The sequence below is a fragment of the Xyrauchen texanus genome, chromosome 17, assembly GCF_025860055.1.
Source record: "Xyrauchen texanus isolate HMW12.3.18 chromosome 17, RBS_HiC_50CHRs, whole genome shotgun sequence".
In the NCBI taxonomy this organism is placed as follows: domain Eukaryota; kingdom Metazoa; phylum Chordata; class Actinopteri; order Cypriniformes; family Catostomidae; genus Xyrauchen; species Xyrauchen texanus.
The window spans coordinates 41,457,104-41,477,401 of NC_068292.1; the positions used below are offsets into that span (position 1 = coordinate 41,457,104).

The 20,298-nt window shown below is 36.1% G+C and overlaps 1 protein-coding gene across 1 annotated transcript; it reads left to right on the forward strand.

Moving 5' to 3' along the window:
* The first annotated feature begins 927 nt into the window (after nucleotides 1-927).
* Nucleotides 928-19,496, forward strand: LOC127658012 (antigen peptide transporter 1-like). The gene is made up of 13 exons (XM_052147074.1): nucleotides 928-1,044; nucleotides 1,856-2,190; nucleotides 4,247-4,442; nucleotides 5,673-5,787; nucleotides 5,921-6,051; nucleotides 8,652-8,857; nucleotides 9,073-9,270; nucleotides 12,878-13,006; nucleotides 13,244-13,432; nucleotides 14,393-14,566; nucleotides 15,958-16,117; nucleotides 16,313-16,449; nucleotides 17,189-19,496. The coding sequence occupies exons 2-13, from the start codon at nucleotides 1,864-1,866 to the stop codon at nucleotides 17,420-17,422; spliced, it is 2,196 nt and encodes a 731-aa protein (XP_052003034.1). The 5' UTR covers nucleotides 928-1,044; nucleotides 1,856-1,863; the 3' UTR covers nucleotides 17,423-19,496.
* Nucleotides 19,497-20,298: the final 802 nt, after the last annotated feature.

The following is a 20,298-nucleotide window of genomic DNA, read 5'->3' on the forward strand; positions in this document are numbered from 1 at the left end:
ACATCAGCTGTACAGGCCTATGCAGTAGACACTGAAATATAGCCTGTCTTAAATTAGTTTTTCTCTCTTCAAAATGTAAAATATAATTTTACATTGAATGGTTTTAATTATTAGTAGTTTAGCAACTTGATTCATTCTCGTTGTTAAGGGTTCATGGTAATTTTAATGCATCAGTCTGTAGAGTAAACGTACATTCAACCGGATGACTGCAATGGAGATATAACGGGAGATACTTCGGCACGATTAATTGGAAAACCGATATATCGGTCTACCTCTAGTTTATATTCAGCTGATCTGTTCGCCGATGAAGTTATTTAGTGGTGGATACTGTTTGATGCAGATACACATAACTCGCTCTTGCTTTCAAGAAACAGGAAAGATTCCCAACTTTAATTAAATACATGTGTAGGACGTCTGCTTGTAGGGATGTACATGCAGATTTCAGATATAAAATTGGTGAATGAATGACTAACATTGTTCGCTGAAATTAAATGTCCTGTTAAGTCAGTAGGGACATTAGAATGAGCAATAGCTTCACTGATATGACGTCATAGGCTATGCTGATGTTGCTTGGTAATGTATGGTCTGGTTGCAGCGTTCCAATAACACAACATAATACATATTCATAACGTAGCCTTCAGTGATTAGCCAGCTGACTAACACATACAAGGGTGTAGATTTGGCTTGAATATTGGTGGTGGTGGGGGGTGTTACCCATTTTACCCATGTTTACATTGATCATGGTATATTGGGGGGGGGAATCTATGCCCCTGAACAAACACCTATCGATGTGTATCGTTCAGCCAAGTTTGTAGGCTTATTTATCCAACGTCTCCTAATTCATATGAATTAGTTTTGCCCTCATGGGTTTTCCCTTGCAGTTCTTACTTTTGGTTTCAGATTCAGGAGTTGTGCAGCTTGAAGGCACAGAAAGTTGCTGTGCTTTTGTCCCGTTAATATTTTGTATTAAATCGACGTGCTGACAACACTGAATCTTTTAAATCCTGACATTTTAAAACCTATTTTCAGTAGGCGTTGCACAAGGTACGTATTGTTTACTTACCCTTTAAATGCCATATTGTTGCCTGAATGATTTGTTGGCCAATCTTTGTACTTACTCTATGTTTACATTATTCTGTACAGTCCACTTATATAACTACAGCTTTACCTTTAAAAGTGAATTACTGTCATATAAAACGCATTGATATGAAAGAATTAAGCATTGAACATAAATTCAAATATGTTTGAGAATGAAAGTGAAAGTGGTTTAGAAGCACTTACAAAAAGTACCATTGTATTGCATTTTTGGACATGGTAACACCATGTTAATGCCATTCTTGTGGACATGGTACTGTATCTGTTTTATATATATGTATTTTTTACTTGTATCATGGTAACACTATGCTTTTGGACATGAAACCATGATAAAACCATATTTTTATTGACACTACCATGGTGCAACTACCGTGGTATTCTTTGAAGTACATTATAGTACGATTTATACATTCTGTCACAAAAACATGGCATTACCATGTGATTGGGCATGGTACCATGGTATTCCCATGGTTTATTGGGGGGTCATTGGGTGATACCATGGTACTCGAGTTCTATGTAAATACCATGATATATGAATATGGTATTCATTCAGTACCATGGTCCAAGGTATATATCTAAGGTATATAAAGTATCATAGAGTTACCATATAATCCCATCATTGTACTGCCAATGTACTTTTAAGGGTCTTCTGTATGCCACATATAAAGTTTCTTTACTTTTCTTTGCTGATTGCAAAGTTTATTTAATCTGTGATTTTTGAAATATGTGCTTGCTTTAAATGCTGTTTTCTAATTCACAGAGTTGGAGATGAAGTATATGATGGCCGTCCCTCTATTCGTTGTGTTGGTGTTATGTGTTGAAGTGTGTGCGGTGATGTGCATTGGTGCTCTACAACTGTCGCCGTCCTTCATCAATAACACATTCGTCACGCTGTGGGCTGGAGGACTGATCAGAACTTGCCTCCTCCTCTTCCTTGCCTTCACCTACTCTGGCAGCCCGTCGTGGATGAGAGGGTTCGAGGGTGTGCAGACCGCTGTAGTTCATGGTCTTCTCTACCCAGTGTACATCACCATCCTCTGGGCTTGTGGCAGGTCCACTGTAGAGCTTGTATGGGGTTGGCACACCTGGCAAGGGGTAAGATGCGTGACGTCCATGTGCTTTGACACCTTTAAATGGGATACAAACACATAGAAGTGTGTTTGTAAACCCAGTATGTCTTTCTTTCTTCCATTAAACACAATTGTTTTTTATTTTTGATACAATAAAAGTTGATGATTGTTTATTCTGCCAAACTCCAAAAAGACAAAAAAGCATTATAGAAGTAGCCCATATTTCAAGTCTCTAAAGCCAAATGTTAGGGCTGAAACGATTTGTCGACATTATCGACAACGTTGACAATAAAAAATTGTCAACATAAAATGTAGTTGTTGAATAGTCTGATTTCATTTAACACAACATGAGATCTTTTGAAACGCTAATAATGACACGGTAGAGCTGCACTTCAGCTCGCACTTGATTGAGGAGAGGAAGAAAGAACAGCTCACAGTCCAGACGCACTCCAAACTTCCTGATTAAGGTGATGCAGATTGCAGAATATTATAATACAAAATTAGTAAATACAGAAGCAGTGTCGTCGTGAAATAAAGCGGAGCCGTACCTGGTGTTCCGCCTGAGCAAAACTTGCCTGTCAGAGCGTCTAAAAAGGAAACACTGCGCCATTATATACTGTATTTAATGCATCCTTTATTACAGTTCAAATAATAAGGAAGTGGGCTGTATAAATAAGCACAAACTCTGAAACTGGCATTTGTCTGTGTGGTCAGAGCCGCTTATGAGTCGTGTGAAAAACAGCACGAGAGAGTTTCAAACTTTTAAATTAATTAAACAATTAAAATCCTAGTAGTTTTTCCCCTTTAATACAATGATTGCCATTTAGAGATATTTTTAAAAGATGATTTGCCTCTTTATTGTTAGTAAGCACGTTTAATACAACCTTTTAAGTCGGGCGCAAGCTGAATAATTGGTTAAGAGCTAATGATTAACCGTTGCGATAATCGCTCGAATAGTCGAATAATCGCTCTAATAATCGTTAGATTAACCGATTATCAAAATAATCGTTAGTTGCAGCCTTAGTGAAAGGAACAGACCACATGTTAAGCTTTTGAACCTCATTCGCTCTTGTGTATATTTAAAGAATGGAGTTGTTACAGGGCTGTGTAAAAATATAAATGTTCTGATGCATCACAATCTTCATTTGAACGATCCCGATGTTGATTCTTAAATCCTAAGATTGATCTTATACTTACCCAGGCTCAATGCAAGTAAATCACTCGCATATCTAACCAAATTTCACTCTATGTGATTCAAAATGTCTGTGATTGGCCACTGGCTTTTAAATGTTCAGATTTCACTCTGCAGTTATTGAGTAGTAGTTTAGCACCGAGGTCATTCCACTTTGTGTTACGACTAACAGTTTAGTTTGACTTGTTCCATGTAATGTGTGTCCAAAGACGAGATTCACGTGACCCATTTGTCATTGAAAAATGTCTCTTTTAGTTGTTGACCATAGATAACAAAACTATCTATCTATCTATCTATCTATCTATCTATCTATCTATCTATCTATCTATCTATCTATCTATCTATCTATCTATCTATCTATCTATCTAAATATATATACACACTGGCGGCCAAAAGTTTGGAATAATGTACAGCACCATCACTATTTGAAAAAAGTAACATTTCATCAAATCTAGACAGGCCTCATTTCCAGCAGCCATCACTCCACAACATCTTATCCTTGAGAAATCATGCTAAATTGCTAATTTTGTACAATAAAATAGCTTGCCATTATATCAAATGCAGTTGAAAGCTATTTGGCTCCTTTAATGAAGCTTAACATTGCCTTTGGGTTTGTTTTTGACTCACCACAGTATGCAAAAGACTGGCATGTCTTTAAAAAAAAACAGCTTCCTCTAGAAACTCATCAGTCAATAATTGTATTATTTAGATTTGAGAACGATATAGTGAGACATAATACGAAGTTGAGGTCGGAACAAATTTAGTGTAAATTATAACATTTTCATTTGGTCTATTGATTTATTCCTTTAATGTCTAAAAGGTCTGAAGATACAGCGATATTGTGTATGTACATGTATGAAATTCTTATTGAAATGTGATTTTATTTCAGCTTCTGCAGGGGTATGCGGTGTTGGGTTTGTCTTTATTGCTGTGGAAACGCTATGTGCCCAACGTCCTCCCCACACCCAAAAAGCAGAAAACACAGCCAAAGGGCAAGGCCTCGCTGCAAAGACTGCTTGGATACATGAAGCCTTTCACAGGGCGCTTTGCAGCCGTCTTCTTCTTTGTGGTTGTGTCTTCATTAGGTAATACCAGGGTTCCTAGTTATGCTTTTATTTAGATATTGATGTTTGTGAGTGCAAACTCTATAAAATGATCAAGAATGACTGAAAAGTCTTGGAAATTCATTGATCAAAATTTGTAGGATCTGTTAAATACTGTGCTGGTGTGTTAAATTCACAATAATAAATAAACAGCTTTGAGATCATCTCTATACTAGCTTTATGATCCGTAAATAATTTACAGTAGCTCTCCAGTGTCATTTACAACTCATACAGTCTTAAGAAACTGAAATATCATCTACCGATATATTATGTTACTTTTACTTTCACTTCGGTGAAGATTGCTTTTGCCAATTGCTTGGGCCTTAAAATCATAGCCAAGTTTGCAAACATTCTAATCGAGGCTGAGCATTATCTTGAATTTACCATGGATAAAGGTTCCTATCGGATAAGTTGGAGTGCATTAAACACCCTTGCCCATATTAAAATCACTGTAACGCAACAGCATAAAAGATGTATGTCTTAAGGTCAATATTAGGTCAAAAATGGCAAAAAAATCAAACACTCATCAGTCAATCATTGTTTTGAGGAATGGAGGCGATACAATACTTGAAATTGCCAAAAAAACTGAAGATTTCATACAAAGGTGTCACTACAGTCTTCAAAGACAAAGGACAACTGGCTCTAACAAGGACAGAAAGAGATGTGGAAGGCCAGATGTACAACTAAACAAGAGGATAAGTGCTTCAGAGTCTCTAGTTTGAGAAATAGACGCCTCACATGTCCTCCGCTGACAGCTTCATTGAATTCTACCCGCTCAACACCAGTTTCATGTACAACAGTAAAGAGAAGACTCAGGAGGCCTTATGGGAAGAATTGCAAAGAAAGCCACTTTTGAAACAGAAATACAAAAAGAAAATGTTAGAGAGGACAAACATTGGACAACAGATAATTGGAAAAGAGTGTTACGGATCTTAACCTCATTGAGCTTTTGTGGGATCAGCTAGACTGTAAGGTGCGTGAGAAGTGCCCGACAAGACAGACACATCTATGGCAAGTGCTACAGGAAGTGTAGGGTGAAATGTCACCAGAGTATATAAATGAGTGAATCTAATCACTAAATGAGACAAAAATGTCTTTATTTTCTACTTGTGCATGCTAACTTTAAATGATATTTATATTTATATAATATTTTTTATACTGTAATAATTGTGAATGGTCTGGTGTAACCTGCTCTTTCGGGGTGTCTTGCAGGTGAAATGGCGATTCCTCATTACACTGGTAAAATGACAGACTGGATCATGAACGAAGATGAACCTGAGGCCTTTAATCATGCTATCACTGTCATGACTCTGATGACTGTTATGAGGTGAGACCAGGGCCATACAAAACAATCTCACATGTTTTTGGCTTGAATAATATGTAGTGTTTGAAAGGTTAGTTGAGGCATCTGTAGGATGAACATGAAATGCTATAAAGAGAAATGTGCCTGTTTTCTGTAGTGCGGTGTGCGAGTTTGTGTGTGACCTCATCTACAACGTCACCATGAGCCGAATACACACATCCATCCAAGGTCTCGTCTTCCAGTCAGTGCTTAAACAGGATATCACATTCTTTGATAAAGCTTCAACAGGTAAAATTCTGTAAAGAAATTCCATTAGTGCTGCTAGCTTCAGATAGATATGTATCTGTTTGTTTGTTTTTAGATTCCATTTATTGTCATTGTGCCAAGGCAAGTGCTTGTACAAAGCCAATGAAATATAAAAATATCCAACCAGAAATGCAAACAGCAATATTTACTAAAATAAATTGTGATAAACTGGAAACTTTAAGAGATGCAGATGGTAGACCGGTCAGTGCAAATAAGTAAACAGTGTATACAGAAGGTGTTTGACAATGAATGAGTTAGAAATGGCTGGTCATTTTGATTACAAAAATAACTGAATATATAGTATAGTCATGTATGTTGAAATGTGCAAAAATGACATGCGAATAACATGTTAAAGAGACAGACGCGTTGAGTTAAGTATAACAGGAGATATTCAGTAATGAAGTAATAGCATAATAAATCAGTAAATATGCAACTTGCATGATTACTTTTTTTGTTTGATATAATTGCCATATTCACAGAAAGATATTAATCCCATTTTCATCATAATCATCAATATCAGGCTTAGATGGAACCTGCACAGACTTGTCCACATTTTCTGCACAAATGTTTCACCAAAATCTACAGTACGTAATTCTGCGGATTGTATTGAAAGATATTGGAGATAAGAGTAATTGGTAGACACACTTATTGACAGCTTAAGCATAACCAAATTAGCCAAAATATATTACAAAAATAATATTTTATTTTTTTGGGGAGGGGGGGGGTGTACACATGAACTTTGTGAATTGTGGGCGTCCAATTCTTTGGAAATCTGTAGTGTCTGAATCTATGTACTGATTATCATTGTCCCATGTCTGCCAAACATGTTGAGTGATCCAAACATCATCTGCAGCCTGAAACTGAACTTTTGATCAGAGTGAATGCACTTCGCTGCATAGAAAGTTATTGGATGCACCATTGACCTAGTTAGTGAATGACTTAACCTCCAGTGTGCTGTCTGTCTGCACTGGTCTCAGAACAGTTTGAAATGCACCTTATTCTCATCCTAACTCCATATAAAGCCTCTGAAAGCAAACTTTTTCAGCTTTTGCATGAATACATTTATTCTCAAAGTGAAAATGCATTGAAAATAGATAGGAATGCATTTACTAATGGTAATGGAAAGGAGGAGGCGAGAACCGGCTTGTCAATATAAATAATATTTTAATGATAAACTTAACCAAAAGACAAACACACACACGACGGACATGTCTGTAAATTATCTCTCTCTCCCGCACCACCATCCGCAGTCTGCCTTTATCCCTCTCGGAGGCTTGATTAGCCTGATAAGGGACCTGGTGTGTATAATCACGACCCAGCCCCGCCCTCCGCCCTGCCACAAATATATAACAACATTTATGTTAAAATTAAGCGAAATTACCCACATATGTGTTATAGTTGAAAATTATTCAAAATAACTAACAAGTTTTTTTACCTTTTAAATAATGTCCCATTTTCCACATATGTGGACTTCGTGTTTATCTGCAAAAATTAAAGGATACTTCAAAGCGGCATTTCAAACAAAACTAGAGACGCTACTCTTTACAACCAATCAGGTTTCAATAAAAAAACATAACGGGGTTTCTTACCAAAGGCACTTTTGTTGGCGCTGCACCCGTAGAAGCGCTTCACGGAAATCAACATCACGCTTTTGTGTCACGTGACGCGGTGTGCCAGAAGTTTAACCCTCTTACAAACAGTATATAGTTGGTTTTATTTCATTTAAATTATGTATTCCGTATAGCAAAGCCACAATACAATGTCACCCATAAGGAAGTGGGGTCGCACAAGGTTTAACTCAAAACAATAAAACAATTCAGTTTTGAACTCAAAAGTAAGAGAAAGTTCTGAATACTCATCAAGGTTAATTTATTTATTTTACCCCTACTCAATACAATTAATTATTTTGAGCATTAGGGTTTACAGTGAGCACAGAGGTGAATCACAAAATTGCAAACTTTGATTTGAAGCTAAAATTGTCTGTAAAGGTACAAGACTATGTACTGAACTTTTTTAAAGAGGGAATTAACTTCAATCCCATGAATCATTGGAATGACGAAATCAAAGTAAAAACTGTGGAAAAATATAACACAATTTATTTAAAGTTGTTGATTAAAGAAGCAATATATGTTATGTTTATTGCAGAATATTCCTATATATATATATATATATATATATATATATATATATATATATACAAATATGCAAGTAATTTGAAAGTGTAGGGAGACACTCCCAGTGCGTCATGGGAGTGGGCGTCGCTTCAGAGCTCTTTTGCAGCACTTTGTTCACCATGATTGGTGGATTGTTTCTCTTCAGTATCATGGTTAGGGTTCCTTCACCAGGAATTCTACTATTAACCCGATTGTTTAAAAATGACATTGAAATAATGCCGACTGATGGTTTCAACTGAAGCATATCCCATCAATTAACAACCTCAGAGCTAATGTCTTTAAAGGTTTATAAGTAATCGTTTAAAAATCTATTTCCCAATGGACAAAATGAATGGGATTTTTACTTCTGGATTCAGACTGTTGTGCTCTATTGCTTGAATACAAATCTTTCACTGTCCTTCTCTTCAGGGGACATTGTGTCTCGTATCACAACGGACACCAACACCATGAGTGAGTCTCTCAGTGAGAAGTTGAGTCTTCTTATGTGGTACTTAATGCGCATCATTTGCCTGTTTGGCTCCATGATGCTGCTGTCCACCAGACTGTCCATTTTCACCGCTCTTGGCCTCCCTGTCATCTGGATCATTCCAGAATTCTCTGGCCAGTTCTACCAGGTAAATCACACCCAGATTGATTTTAAAGTGACAGTTTACCCAAAAATAACAAATTATGTTTTAATTTACACACCCTCATGTTGTGGGCTTATGCTAGCATCAGTCACCATTCACTTTCATTGCATAATGTTTCCATACAATGAAAGTTAATGGTGACTGAGACTGACACAAATTGAGAACTGTTGTGTTCACTTGTGAATGTATTTTTCCAACAGAAACTTTCTGTACAAGTGCAAGATTCTCTCGCCAAGGCCAACGATGTTGCCACGGAAACATTCTCTTCCATCAAGACAGTCAGGAGCTTTGCTAACGAGGATGGAGAAACTGAGCGATACAGGAAGCGCTTAGAGGAGACGTATGCTCTGAACAAAGTGGAAGCCGCAGCTTATGCTGCCTCTACATGGACCAATAGTGTAAGTTAGCACTGGCAATATGGGTATGTTTGTAATAGCATACTACCATACTACTCACACTTTTTTTGCTTAGTTTAAAATGATTAAACTAAGTAAGTGTTAAGGGTCAGTGTTTAAACAAAGATTTTGTATGAACTGTAAGATTAATGACTTTGAAGTCCATCCTGGATTAACTGCAGAAGTTGGCTGATGAAGGCTTTTGTAGGCAATTCATTGATAATCTATGTATTCCATTTGAAGAGAATGATCCATCAATAGACAAAGGTGATGCAGGCAGAGATCAATGAGTTGCATTGCAGTTCCACCGGCAAGTAATTTCTGTGAGGTTCGGTGGGGTCCACCCTAAATCCAAGGTTCAAGCAGTGGCATATGAAGTATCCAATATTGGCATCAGTTGATCCTCTGAAGTCCATCGTAAAATACTGAAGTGATGTCTGGCTAGCACCAACTGCATTTAGTCATCATCACTCAGAGACACGTAGCAGTGGAGTCCAACATGAAGCAGGAACCGAGCTAGACCATTCAAAGCTTTGTATGTAGTTAACAGAATTTTTTAATTAATATGAAATTTAACAGGTAGCCAATGCAATGATGATAGAATGGGGCTAATATGATCATATTTCTTGGTTCTAGACAGCAATCTGGAATTGAGTAGAAGGAAATTTCTGGCCATCCGATCTTTGATTTCATTGATACACTCTGCTAATTTGGAGAATTGTGAATTTTTATTGGGTTTAGAAGAAATATAAAGTTGGGTATCGTCGGCATAACAGTGGAAACTTATTCCATGATTCATGATAATATCTCCCAGGGGAAGCATGTATAAGGAGAAAAGCAGAGGCCCTAAAACTGATCCCTGTGGCACTCCATACTTAACTTTTGTTTGATTTGACAATTCCTCATTTACACATACAAAGCGGTAGCAGTCTGATAAATAGGACCCAAACCATGCTAATGCCAATCCACTAATGCCAACATAATTCTCTAGCCTATTCAAGAGAATGTTGTGATCTATGGTGTCGAATGCAGCCATGATCAGATGATAAGAGTAAGTCATTTGTAACTCTGATAAGTGCAGTCTCTGTACTGTTATGGAGCATAAATCCTGCCTGAAATTGTTAATATATTCCATTTCTCTGCAGAAATAGAAGGACATTAGCTTTTCTTTTTTTTTTTTTTTGGAATTCCCAATGCTCTCTAGGTCCTCGTGGTGGTGTAGTGAATCGCCTCAATCTGGGTAATGGAGGACAAATATCAGTTGCCTCCGTGTCTGAGGCCATCAATATACACATCTTATCACGTGGCTTGTTTAGCGCATTACCGTGGAGACATTGTGTAGAGGCTTCACTCTGAGGCATCCATTTACAACTCGCCACGTGCACCACCGAGAGTGAAACACATTATAGTGACCAAGAGGAGGTTACCCCATGTGACTTTACCTGGCCAAATTGGTTGCTTAGGAGACCTGGCTGGAGTCACTCAGCATGCCCTGGATTCGAACTCTCGACTCCAGGGGTGGTAGTCAGCTTCTTTACTCGATGAGCTATCCACACCCCCGGACACTACATTTTTATTATTTTCAACATGAATGGGAGATTTGAAATTGGTCTGTAATTAGTCAATTCTACAGGATCAAGCTGTGGCATCTTAATAAGCTAACTGCCATTTTAAAGTTTCTTGGGACATGTCCTAAGTATAGCGAGGAGTTAATATTAAGAAGAGTTTCTGAGATTACAGGGAATACCTCTTTTAAGTGCTTAGTTGGTATTGGATCTAACATGCATGTTGTGGCTTTTTATTTTTTTATGTTTTGTTAGCTCATCATGACCTATTGTCATGTGAAGGATTGAAGTTGCTTGTGAGAAAAATTATTAGACACTGTTTTCTGAGGTGCTATGACAGATGATTGCATAGTTTCAATTTTATTTCTGATTATTTCAATATTATCAGTAAAGAAATTCATGAATTCATTACTTATGTGCTGCAAGGGAATATCTGGTTCAGTCAATGCTTTATTTTTTAACCAATTTAGCCACAGTAATGAATAAACACCTAGGATTGTTGTGGTTATTTTTTACGAGTTATGCTAAAATATGCTGACACTATCAAGAGTGCTAGAGATGACTGTATTTATATTTTCTGTTATTACATCAAGTTCCTCTAGACCTTTTGTCTTACTGAGTATGTGAGACAATTCTGGAAGGTTATTAGTGAAGCTATCTTTAGCGGTCGAAAGAATAGTTCTACCTGAACGATAGCATAGTGTAGATTGAGTAACATTAGCTGATCGCAGCAAACAAGAGACGTGGTAATGAACTGAGATGTCATCACTCTGCGGCAGAATTTCTATAGTATCAACATCAACTCCATATGATAGAATTAAATCTAGCATATGATTATGGCTATGAGTTGGTCCTGTCACAAATTCACCAAGGAAATCTGAGATACTGTATAAATGTGACTAAAAATCCAAAATAACCATATTTATGTCCATATTTATAACTGGATGCTGAATTAAAGAGATAGTTCGCCCATAAATGAAGATTCTCTCATCATTTACTCACCCTCATGCCATCCCAGATGTGGATGACTTTCATTCTTCTACAGAACACAAACAAATACATTTAGAAGAATATTTCAGCTCTGTAGGTCCATACAATGTAAGTGAATGGTGACTAGAACTCAGAAGGGGACATAAAGACAGCATACAATTAATCCATAAGACCCTAGTGGTTAAATTTGTATCTTCTAAAGCGATATGTTAGGTGTGGGTGAGAAACAGATAAATATTTGTTTTTTTAAATATTAAAAAATCTCCATTTTCACTTTCACATTCAGCCATATACTGGTTAGGGCTGGTCAAAGGTAGAGATTTATAGCAAAAAAGGGCTTAAATGTTGATCTGTTTCTCCCTCACACCTTTTTGAAGACATGTATTTAACTACTTGCATGGATTACTTTTATGCTGCCTTTTTATGCTTTTTGGACCTTCAACGTTCTGGCCACCATTAACTTGCATTGAATGCACCTACAGAGCTGAGATATTCTTCTAAAAATCTTAATTTGTGTTCTGCAGAAGAAAGAAAGTCACACACATCTGGGATGGCATGAGGGTGAGTAAAATTGTGAGAATTTTTGGGTGAACTAACCTTTTTTTTTGGGTGACCCCATTTTTGGTTGAACTAACCCTTTACACATGCATTGTAGCAAGGTTATGTAACTATGATACTGCATACTGTTTGAAATGTTTATTACTGCTTACTGAACATACATAGTGTGCAGTATACACTGTGTAGTATGTAATAAGCATTACACTAGTGTTCCATTCTGAACATAATCTAACATAATCTAAGGGATAGTTGACCCAAAATTGACATTTTGTTCCATACACAAAAAGCGAAGTTAGCCTCAGTCACCATTCACTTTCAGTACATCTTTTTCCTTATAATTAAAGTGAATGGTGTCTGAGACTAACATCTCTTTTTGTGTATGGATTAACATGAGGCTGATTTTCATTTTTTGGAAACTGTCCGTTTAAGAACGACTTAGTATTTCAGGACAGCACACATGGATTTAAGTGTTTCTAATAAAATGTGCCTTTTTTCAGATGTCCAGTCTGGCTTTGAAAGTCAGTATACTGTATTATGGAGGGCGGCTTGTGACAGGAAGTGATGTCACTAGTGGTGATCTGGTGTCCTTTGTGCTATATGAGCTGCAGTTCACGTCTGCTGTGGAGGTAATGTTTCACAGAATGTCTGATGCTATCACTATTACTCTTGCTCATACTTATAGAGTTAGGGATTTAAACAATCCCCTAATACAATTTGTATAACTTTTGGTGCATACCTCATCGCATCACTGGACACAAATGATACCTCAATTTGCAAGGCGAGCTTTGCATGGGCAAACACCACTCACATTTTCTTCAAACGTTTGCTATTATGTCTCTAAACACATGCTACTTTTATGACAGGTTCTGATGTCATACTGGCCACATGTAAAGAAGGCTGTTGGTGCATCAGAGAAGATTTTTGAGTATGTGGACCGTAAGCCTGATATTCCTCCTGATGGATCACTCGCTCCTCAAGCTCTAAAGGGACATGTGCACTTCAACAATATCACCTTTGCCTATCCAAAGAGACCAGATACAAATGTACTGAAGGTGTGTATTGAAAATGTCCAGCAAACAAATGTATTATCTGTATTTGATAGTTTTTTGATATTTTGATATCTCACGCAACCTGTCAAGAGTATGTCAGTCATATTTAACTCTTGAGTTTATATTTTGTTATATAATATTTTAAAATGTAATATATTATGATAGTTTCATATATATTATTTTATAATATTTTTGTAGAAAATGAAGCCTATTTTTAGGACCATACATTTTTTTTCTTCATTATTATTATCTTTTTATTTTATTTTGATATAATTTTCATGGCAATTTAGCACATTACCTTCCCAAATTCTCATGGTAATGCATTCTCATTCATTTTGCCGCTATGCAAAAAAATAAAAAAAATAAAAAATAATATGATATGAATTTTTTTTTAAACTTGAATTAAACTGAAACTAAAACTTTTTTTTTCTTTTGATTTTGGGGAGATATTATTGTGTATTTTATTGTTTTTAAATGGGCAATTTTAAATAGTTTTTATTGCGGTTTTACTTCTATTTCTACTTCTTATCTATATACAGTATATATATATATCTTTATCATAAACTCGGAGAAAAGTCGTATCAAGAATTTCACTACTTGTCGCACTGTGTATGGTTATGTATGTGACAAATAAAACTTGAAACTTGAAAATTACCAGGAAATATTTTCCTAGAGGTATTTTGTATCACGATTACTACTACTTGGAGTTAGAGGTTTGTTTTAAACCACTAACCATACTGTAAGAATCAAACTTTGCACAGTAACTCATACTGCACTGTTTGTGCTACATACTTGAATGAATGCAACATCCTGGCAACTACTCAGAACACATAGCAACTGCACAGCACAGCTATAAAACCACTCAAAACATCTGTATACTGTATGTACTCAGAAGATATAAAACGTGCTACTACAGTAGTTTGTGTTTATAATGGCTCTATGTTTTTTGCTGGTGTTTTCCAGAATGTTTCTCTCGAGCTGAAGGCAGGTCAGATCACTGCTCTTGTGGGGCCGTCAGGTGCTGGGAAAAGCACTTTCGTGAGTTTACTGGAGAGATTTTACCAGCTTCATAATGGAGAGATTTTACTGGACCATAAACCACTGCTAAGCTACCAAGACCAATATCTGCATGAGAAGGTAATCTTACTTTATTCTAGTGACCAATGTGTTACTAGCGTTTTAAAGTTTTCAAAATACTGTATGTGATCATACTAGTAGGGTGAATCTCCGGGTCAATTTGGACTAGTTTAAGTATTTTAATATTTTGTGAGATTTTTGCATTCATCGTTTTCAGTTATTCTGTTTCAATGTTTAATAAAACACATTAAATGGTTTGGAAAGATTATTTGGACTCTTTGATAATCTTGTTTTTGTTTTGGAGAAGCATGTATCCATATGCGATAACTTTGGATTGCTTTGTGCTATCTTTATTTCCTGGTATAGTTCACACGTTGGAGAACAACTCCAAATTATAATTTATTTGACCAGCTATACTTCCTGTCTAAAAGGTATAATGTTAAACTGAATAATAAGTGAAAAGTTTCTTTTTTAGCACTCATATTTTGTGTTGTAGTATAAGAGTCTCTGAGAAGAATCCAAATATATTTTCTTACATTTTGAAAGGTTATCAAAAAAGCGACAACATCCCATTCATTTTCAATGAGAGGACAGCGACTTCCGGCAACACGAGCTGTTGCGACCGTTGGCGATGGGATAGCTCACGTGATCCTTTTTTCTCTCTCTCTCAGCTCCTGCAATAACGGAAAGATGGATGAGAGGCTAATTCTTGCTGTTAGCAATTTTCCAGTGCTCTATGTTATGTCTGTTCCCACGTACAAGTACATTTTTAAGAAAAATACTGCGTGGAAAGGTGTATCTGAGATTGCGGGGATTTTGTGGACCCAGACAGACCGACGTTTGCATTTTCGCTGCAGATAAACAGCTGCTATGGCAAATAGCACGCCTTGTTTCTCATTCATCTTTGATATATAGCATTTTATGTACTGATTCCATTTATATTTAGTATTTTCCCTCCAAAATATTTGTTTTTAGCTGCAAGAAATGCGATTCGCTGTCAACAGCAATGGAATGACATCCGTGAATGTCATTTATAAACGTTACTAGGCAACCAGTAGTGGGAACACCCACTAGCGACTTCACCGCCAGCCACTGGCGACCTGCAGCGACAAAAAAAAAAATATATATATATATATATATATATATATATATATATATATATATATATATATATATATATATATATATAATCTTTTTTTTGTTTGTTTATTCCTTAAACCGTTTTTAGTCCCCGATGAAAATAATGCTATATTATAATAATAATAATGTCATAATGCTGCATTTTTAATAGTCCTAAAGATAGCTTAATTTATTATTCAAAATATAACTTCTCATTTCTTACTTTTGAGGTCCGAGACATGTCCTTGACAGTTCTCGTGTGATTCACCCAATCTTAAGTGAATATAAATGAAGTTGATTTGCTGATGTATTTTATTCTCCACCCTTTTTAGATTAGTGTGGTTTCACAGGAGCCAGTTCTGTTCGCTCGGTCGGTGCGAGAAAACATCAAATACGGCAAAGAAAACGCCTCCGATGAAGAGATGTACGCTGCTGCCAAACTCGCCAATGCACATGAGTTCATTTTGAATTTACCTAAAGGATATGACACAGGTGAGTCGTAAAGACTTTTACCCGTCTAAATATCTCTACAAAGCTCTTCTGATGCTCTAATATTTTACTTTGCATGGCTAGATTAAGTGTACACATACTACTTATAGTATGATATTCATCCAAATAGTTTCTGTTGGGACTGACTGATTTAAAGTTGGTTGAGAAAGTTAAACATTTTGTTTTGTGTTTTTTTAGATGCAGGAGAGAAGGGCGGTCAAGTCTCCGGAGGTCAGAAGCAGCGTATCGCCATCGCCAGAGCTCTGATTCGACAACCGCAGATTCTAGTGTTTGATAATGCAACAAGCTCGCTTGACGCAGAGAGTGAACACAGGGTAAGAGGAGAGCAGGGGCATGTAGATGAAAAAATATCAATTGCAATATTTTCAGCCATTATGTATTTGTTCAGAAATGGCTTAAAACGGTGATTCTTTTTCAACCTTCATTTCAACTGCACTGCCATTGATTCAATATAGTTTCATCTAAGAGGAATACTGTTAAAAAAATGTTCCACACTGTTTTTCAGTAAACTGACACATTGAATAAGAAGATTAAATCATTTTTCATTTATATGCACTAATATAAGTATAAAAAGCACCAACATGTTTTTGCATTAACCCTTTATTATTATTATACATGCCATTTCATACTCAAGGTGGCTCTGATGATTCAGTGATTAACTTAATTTACATTTAAAGAAGCAGCAACATGGAAGTAAACTATAGCAAGTGTAACACATGAACAGTACGATTTGGGTGTACTACTGAAATGATGCAAGTCTATTTAGTCTCAGAAAGTACCTGAAACTTATGAGTAGCTTATGTGTTATTTGTAGCTCAATATGTGTTTGACGGCCAGTTGTGTCTCATGAAATTTCAATGTGGAAGTAATGAATCCTGTTCTATATATGTTGCATCATCTGTTTGATATATAAATATATCAGAATATATTCTATGCTTTGAAAATTTGACACTATCTGGGTATTTTGTAGATCAATCTGTGATAGATATACATGCTATAATAATGTTTGGTGAAATACACATGCATTTTATACATGAATACCATCATTTACAGGTGTACAGCGCTCTTAGAAATGACACGAGGAAGTGCACGGTGCTGCTCATCAGTAACGGGCTGAGCGGGGTTGAGAAGGCTGATCACATTGTCTTCCTGCGAGAAGGGGAAGTGGCCGAACAGGGCAGCCATAATGAACTTCTGGCAAAGAATGGATTTTACGCAGAGTTTGTGAAACAACAGAATGCTTCTATCAGTCGCAAAACAGAGGATGCCACAAACACTGATACCTGATGTACGTCTGCGGCTCTATATTTAATCTCAACCACCAAGCAGGGATAGCTGAACCTTTTTATTCATTCTATTAATACATCAATACGTCATCTGTTCTTTCATGTAAATTCTAGTTTTTTTAATTAGGTGTAAATATCAAAAACTGCAAAAGGGTTATGAGAGAATTTCACAAAAACATGTCCAGGTCACAATTCACCTCAAAATCAAAAGGAGAAATTTTGATTATTTTTCAATCATTTTGAATGTACTTTTTAAATTTTTTTTATTTCCATTGTCCTCAGTGGTGGTTCTTGGTATTGTAATACCGTAAAAGAAATACTGAAGTACAATGTGTTTAGGGATATATACACTGGCGGCATTCAACTGATCACATAGTATAGTCAGGACATTACTGATGTAAAAAACAGCACCATCACTATTTCAAATCTTGACAGGCCCCATTTCCAGCAGCCATCACTCCAACACCTTATCCTTGAGTAATCATGCTAAATTGATAATTTGATACAAGAAAATCACTTTTCATTATATCAAACACAGTTGAAAGTGATTTTGTTCGTGAAATGAAGCTTAACATTGCTTTTGTGTTTGTTTTTGAGTTGCCACAGTATGCAATAGACTGGCATGTCTTAAGGTCAATATTTGGTAAAAAATGGCACAAAAAAAAAAAAACTCACCAGTCAATCATTGTTTTGAGGAATGAATGCTATGCAGTATATGCATAATAAAGTCTTCAAAGACAAAGTACAACTGTCTCTAACAAGGACAGAAAGAGATGTGGAAGACCAGATGTACAACTAAACAAGATGATAAATACATCAGAGTCTCTAGTTTGAGAAATAGATGCCTCACATGTCCTCCGCTGACAGCTTCATTGAATTCTACCTGCTCAACACCAGTTTCATGTACAACAGTAAAGAGAAGACTCAGGGGTGCAGGCCTTATGGGAAGAACTGCAAAGAAAAAGACACTTTTGATACAGAAAAACAAACAAAATGTTAGAGAGGGCAAAGAATCAGACATTGGACAACAGATAATTGGAAAAGAGTGTTACGGATCTGAACCCCATTGAGCTTTTGTAGGATCAGCTAGACTGTAAGGTGCGTGAGAAGTGCCCGACAAAACAGACACATCTATGGCAAGTGCTACAGGAAGTTTGGGGTGAAAGGTCACCTGAGTATCTGGACAAACTGACAGCTTGAATGTCAAGGATCTGCAAAACTGTCATTGCTGCACGTGGAGGATTTTTGGATGAGACCTTTTTGAAGTAGTTTATTTTTTTTTTCAAATGGTAATAGTAATTTTTCACGTTATTAATGTCCTGACTATACATTGTGATCAGTTGAATGCCACTTTGGTGAATAAAAGTATCAATTTCTTCCCATAAGAGCAAAATCTGTACATGATTCCAAACTTTTGGCCGCCAGGGTATATATACATTAGAAAACATCTACATTATAATCAAGAAACACATCTTACTCAATAAACTCTTTGTGCATTACAATAAACAGACATAATTAGGAAAATAAGAATACAAGAGTACACATTAAATATTTAATTGATTTGCAAATATGTACTCTATAGTATGCCAAAAAGTAACTATTGCACACATTATACATCACCAGTAGTAATCTACTTGTAGTATAGTGGTATCTTAATGGTCATAAAAATACGCTTCATTTCCTGAATTTGTTTTTCTTTCTTTTGTTTTGGAATTAAATATTACTCAGACATGTTCTTGGTTTCGTGAGATTCACCCATTTACTGTTAGACAGAGGGGCAGTCGCTCAAAGAGCAAACAAAATAAATTTCTACGGCAGGGAGCTTTATTTATGTTTATATCTTATGGCTGTTCTGAGTTGTACTTTGTTTCATAGATACAAAGTAATGTAAAGGTAGAATTAAGAACTTGTTTTCTATGTGTGTGCCGTTTGTTTCATGTTGTAAAAAAAACATGTATTGCTTTTTCATTAGAAAACATTATATAGTATTTTATTATATTATGATCATGTGCAATTACAGATGTATGAAAATATATTCATCAAAGTTTCATTATTCAAGTCAATAGAAAAAGAAAAAAAGATTAAATGTATTTTTATTTATATGAATTGACCAATCTATTTAAGCACAAAATGGCCACTAACCTATACATAAAACAACAACACATTTTTGACCTTTAACGCTATAATAAAACATGGATATGTGTACAGAGTATTGTAATGATCTAATTATAATCAAATTATTTTCATTTATTAATTCAATATTATTCTATTTGATCGATTTAAAAGTCTGGAAGAAAAATCTGGAACTTCGGGGTACATGTTATGCTTATTTAAATAAATAAACAAGTTAAAGGAATATTCCTGGTTCAATACAAGTTAATCTTAATCCACAGCATTTGTGGCACCCTCCGAAATTTGGCCCCATTCACTTCCATTGAAAATGCCTCACTGTAACCCACATTTTATTTTTATTTGTTTAAGAAAAGGAGAATTTTTTTTTTTTTTTTTTAAGATAATCAACATTAAGCTACCCGCGACCCTGTATACAGGATAAGCGGTTGACGATGGATGGATGGATGGATGGAACATTAAGCTACAAATGCGGTTGCTTGAACCTGGAATATAACTTTAAGAATAAATTCCTTACATAAACTTACAGCATGACTACCATGACTCTTCTCTCTTTGGAGGGTGATTTACGCCATTTGGAACGCAGTCTAAATGAGTCGATTTTATCATAAAACCCTCGGTAGATCGTAACCGACCGTGAATCATGCCAGAGTCACTCAGCAGAGACAGGCCACTTCTATTAAAATTAATGGGAGAAATTGGAACCCCCCGCCCCCAACGGTCAAAGGACGTAGAAAGAAAGTCCCG

Bases quoted from the DNA above. Each gene is read 5' to 3' on its own strand.
- LOC127658012 (XM_052147074.1), top strand. From the start codon at position 1,864: ATGAAGTATATGATGGCCGTCCCTCTATTCGTTGTGTTGGTGTTATGT. The intron at 9,271-12,877 runs GTAAGTTAGCAC...GCCTTTTTTCAG, and splicing joins CCTCTACATGGACCAATAGT to ATGTCCAGTCTGGCTTTGAA. The intron at 13,007-13,243 runs GTAATGTTTCAC...CTTTTATGACAG, and splicing joins AGTTCACGTCTGCTGTGGAG to GTTCTGATGTCATACTGGCC.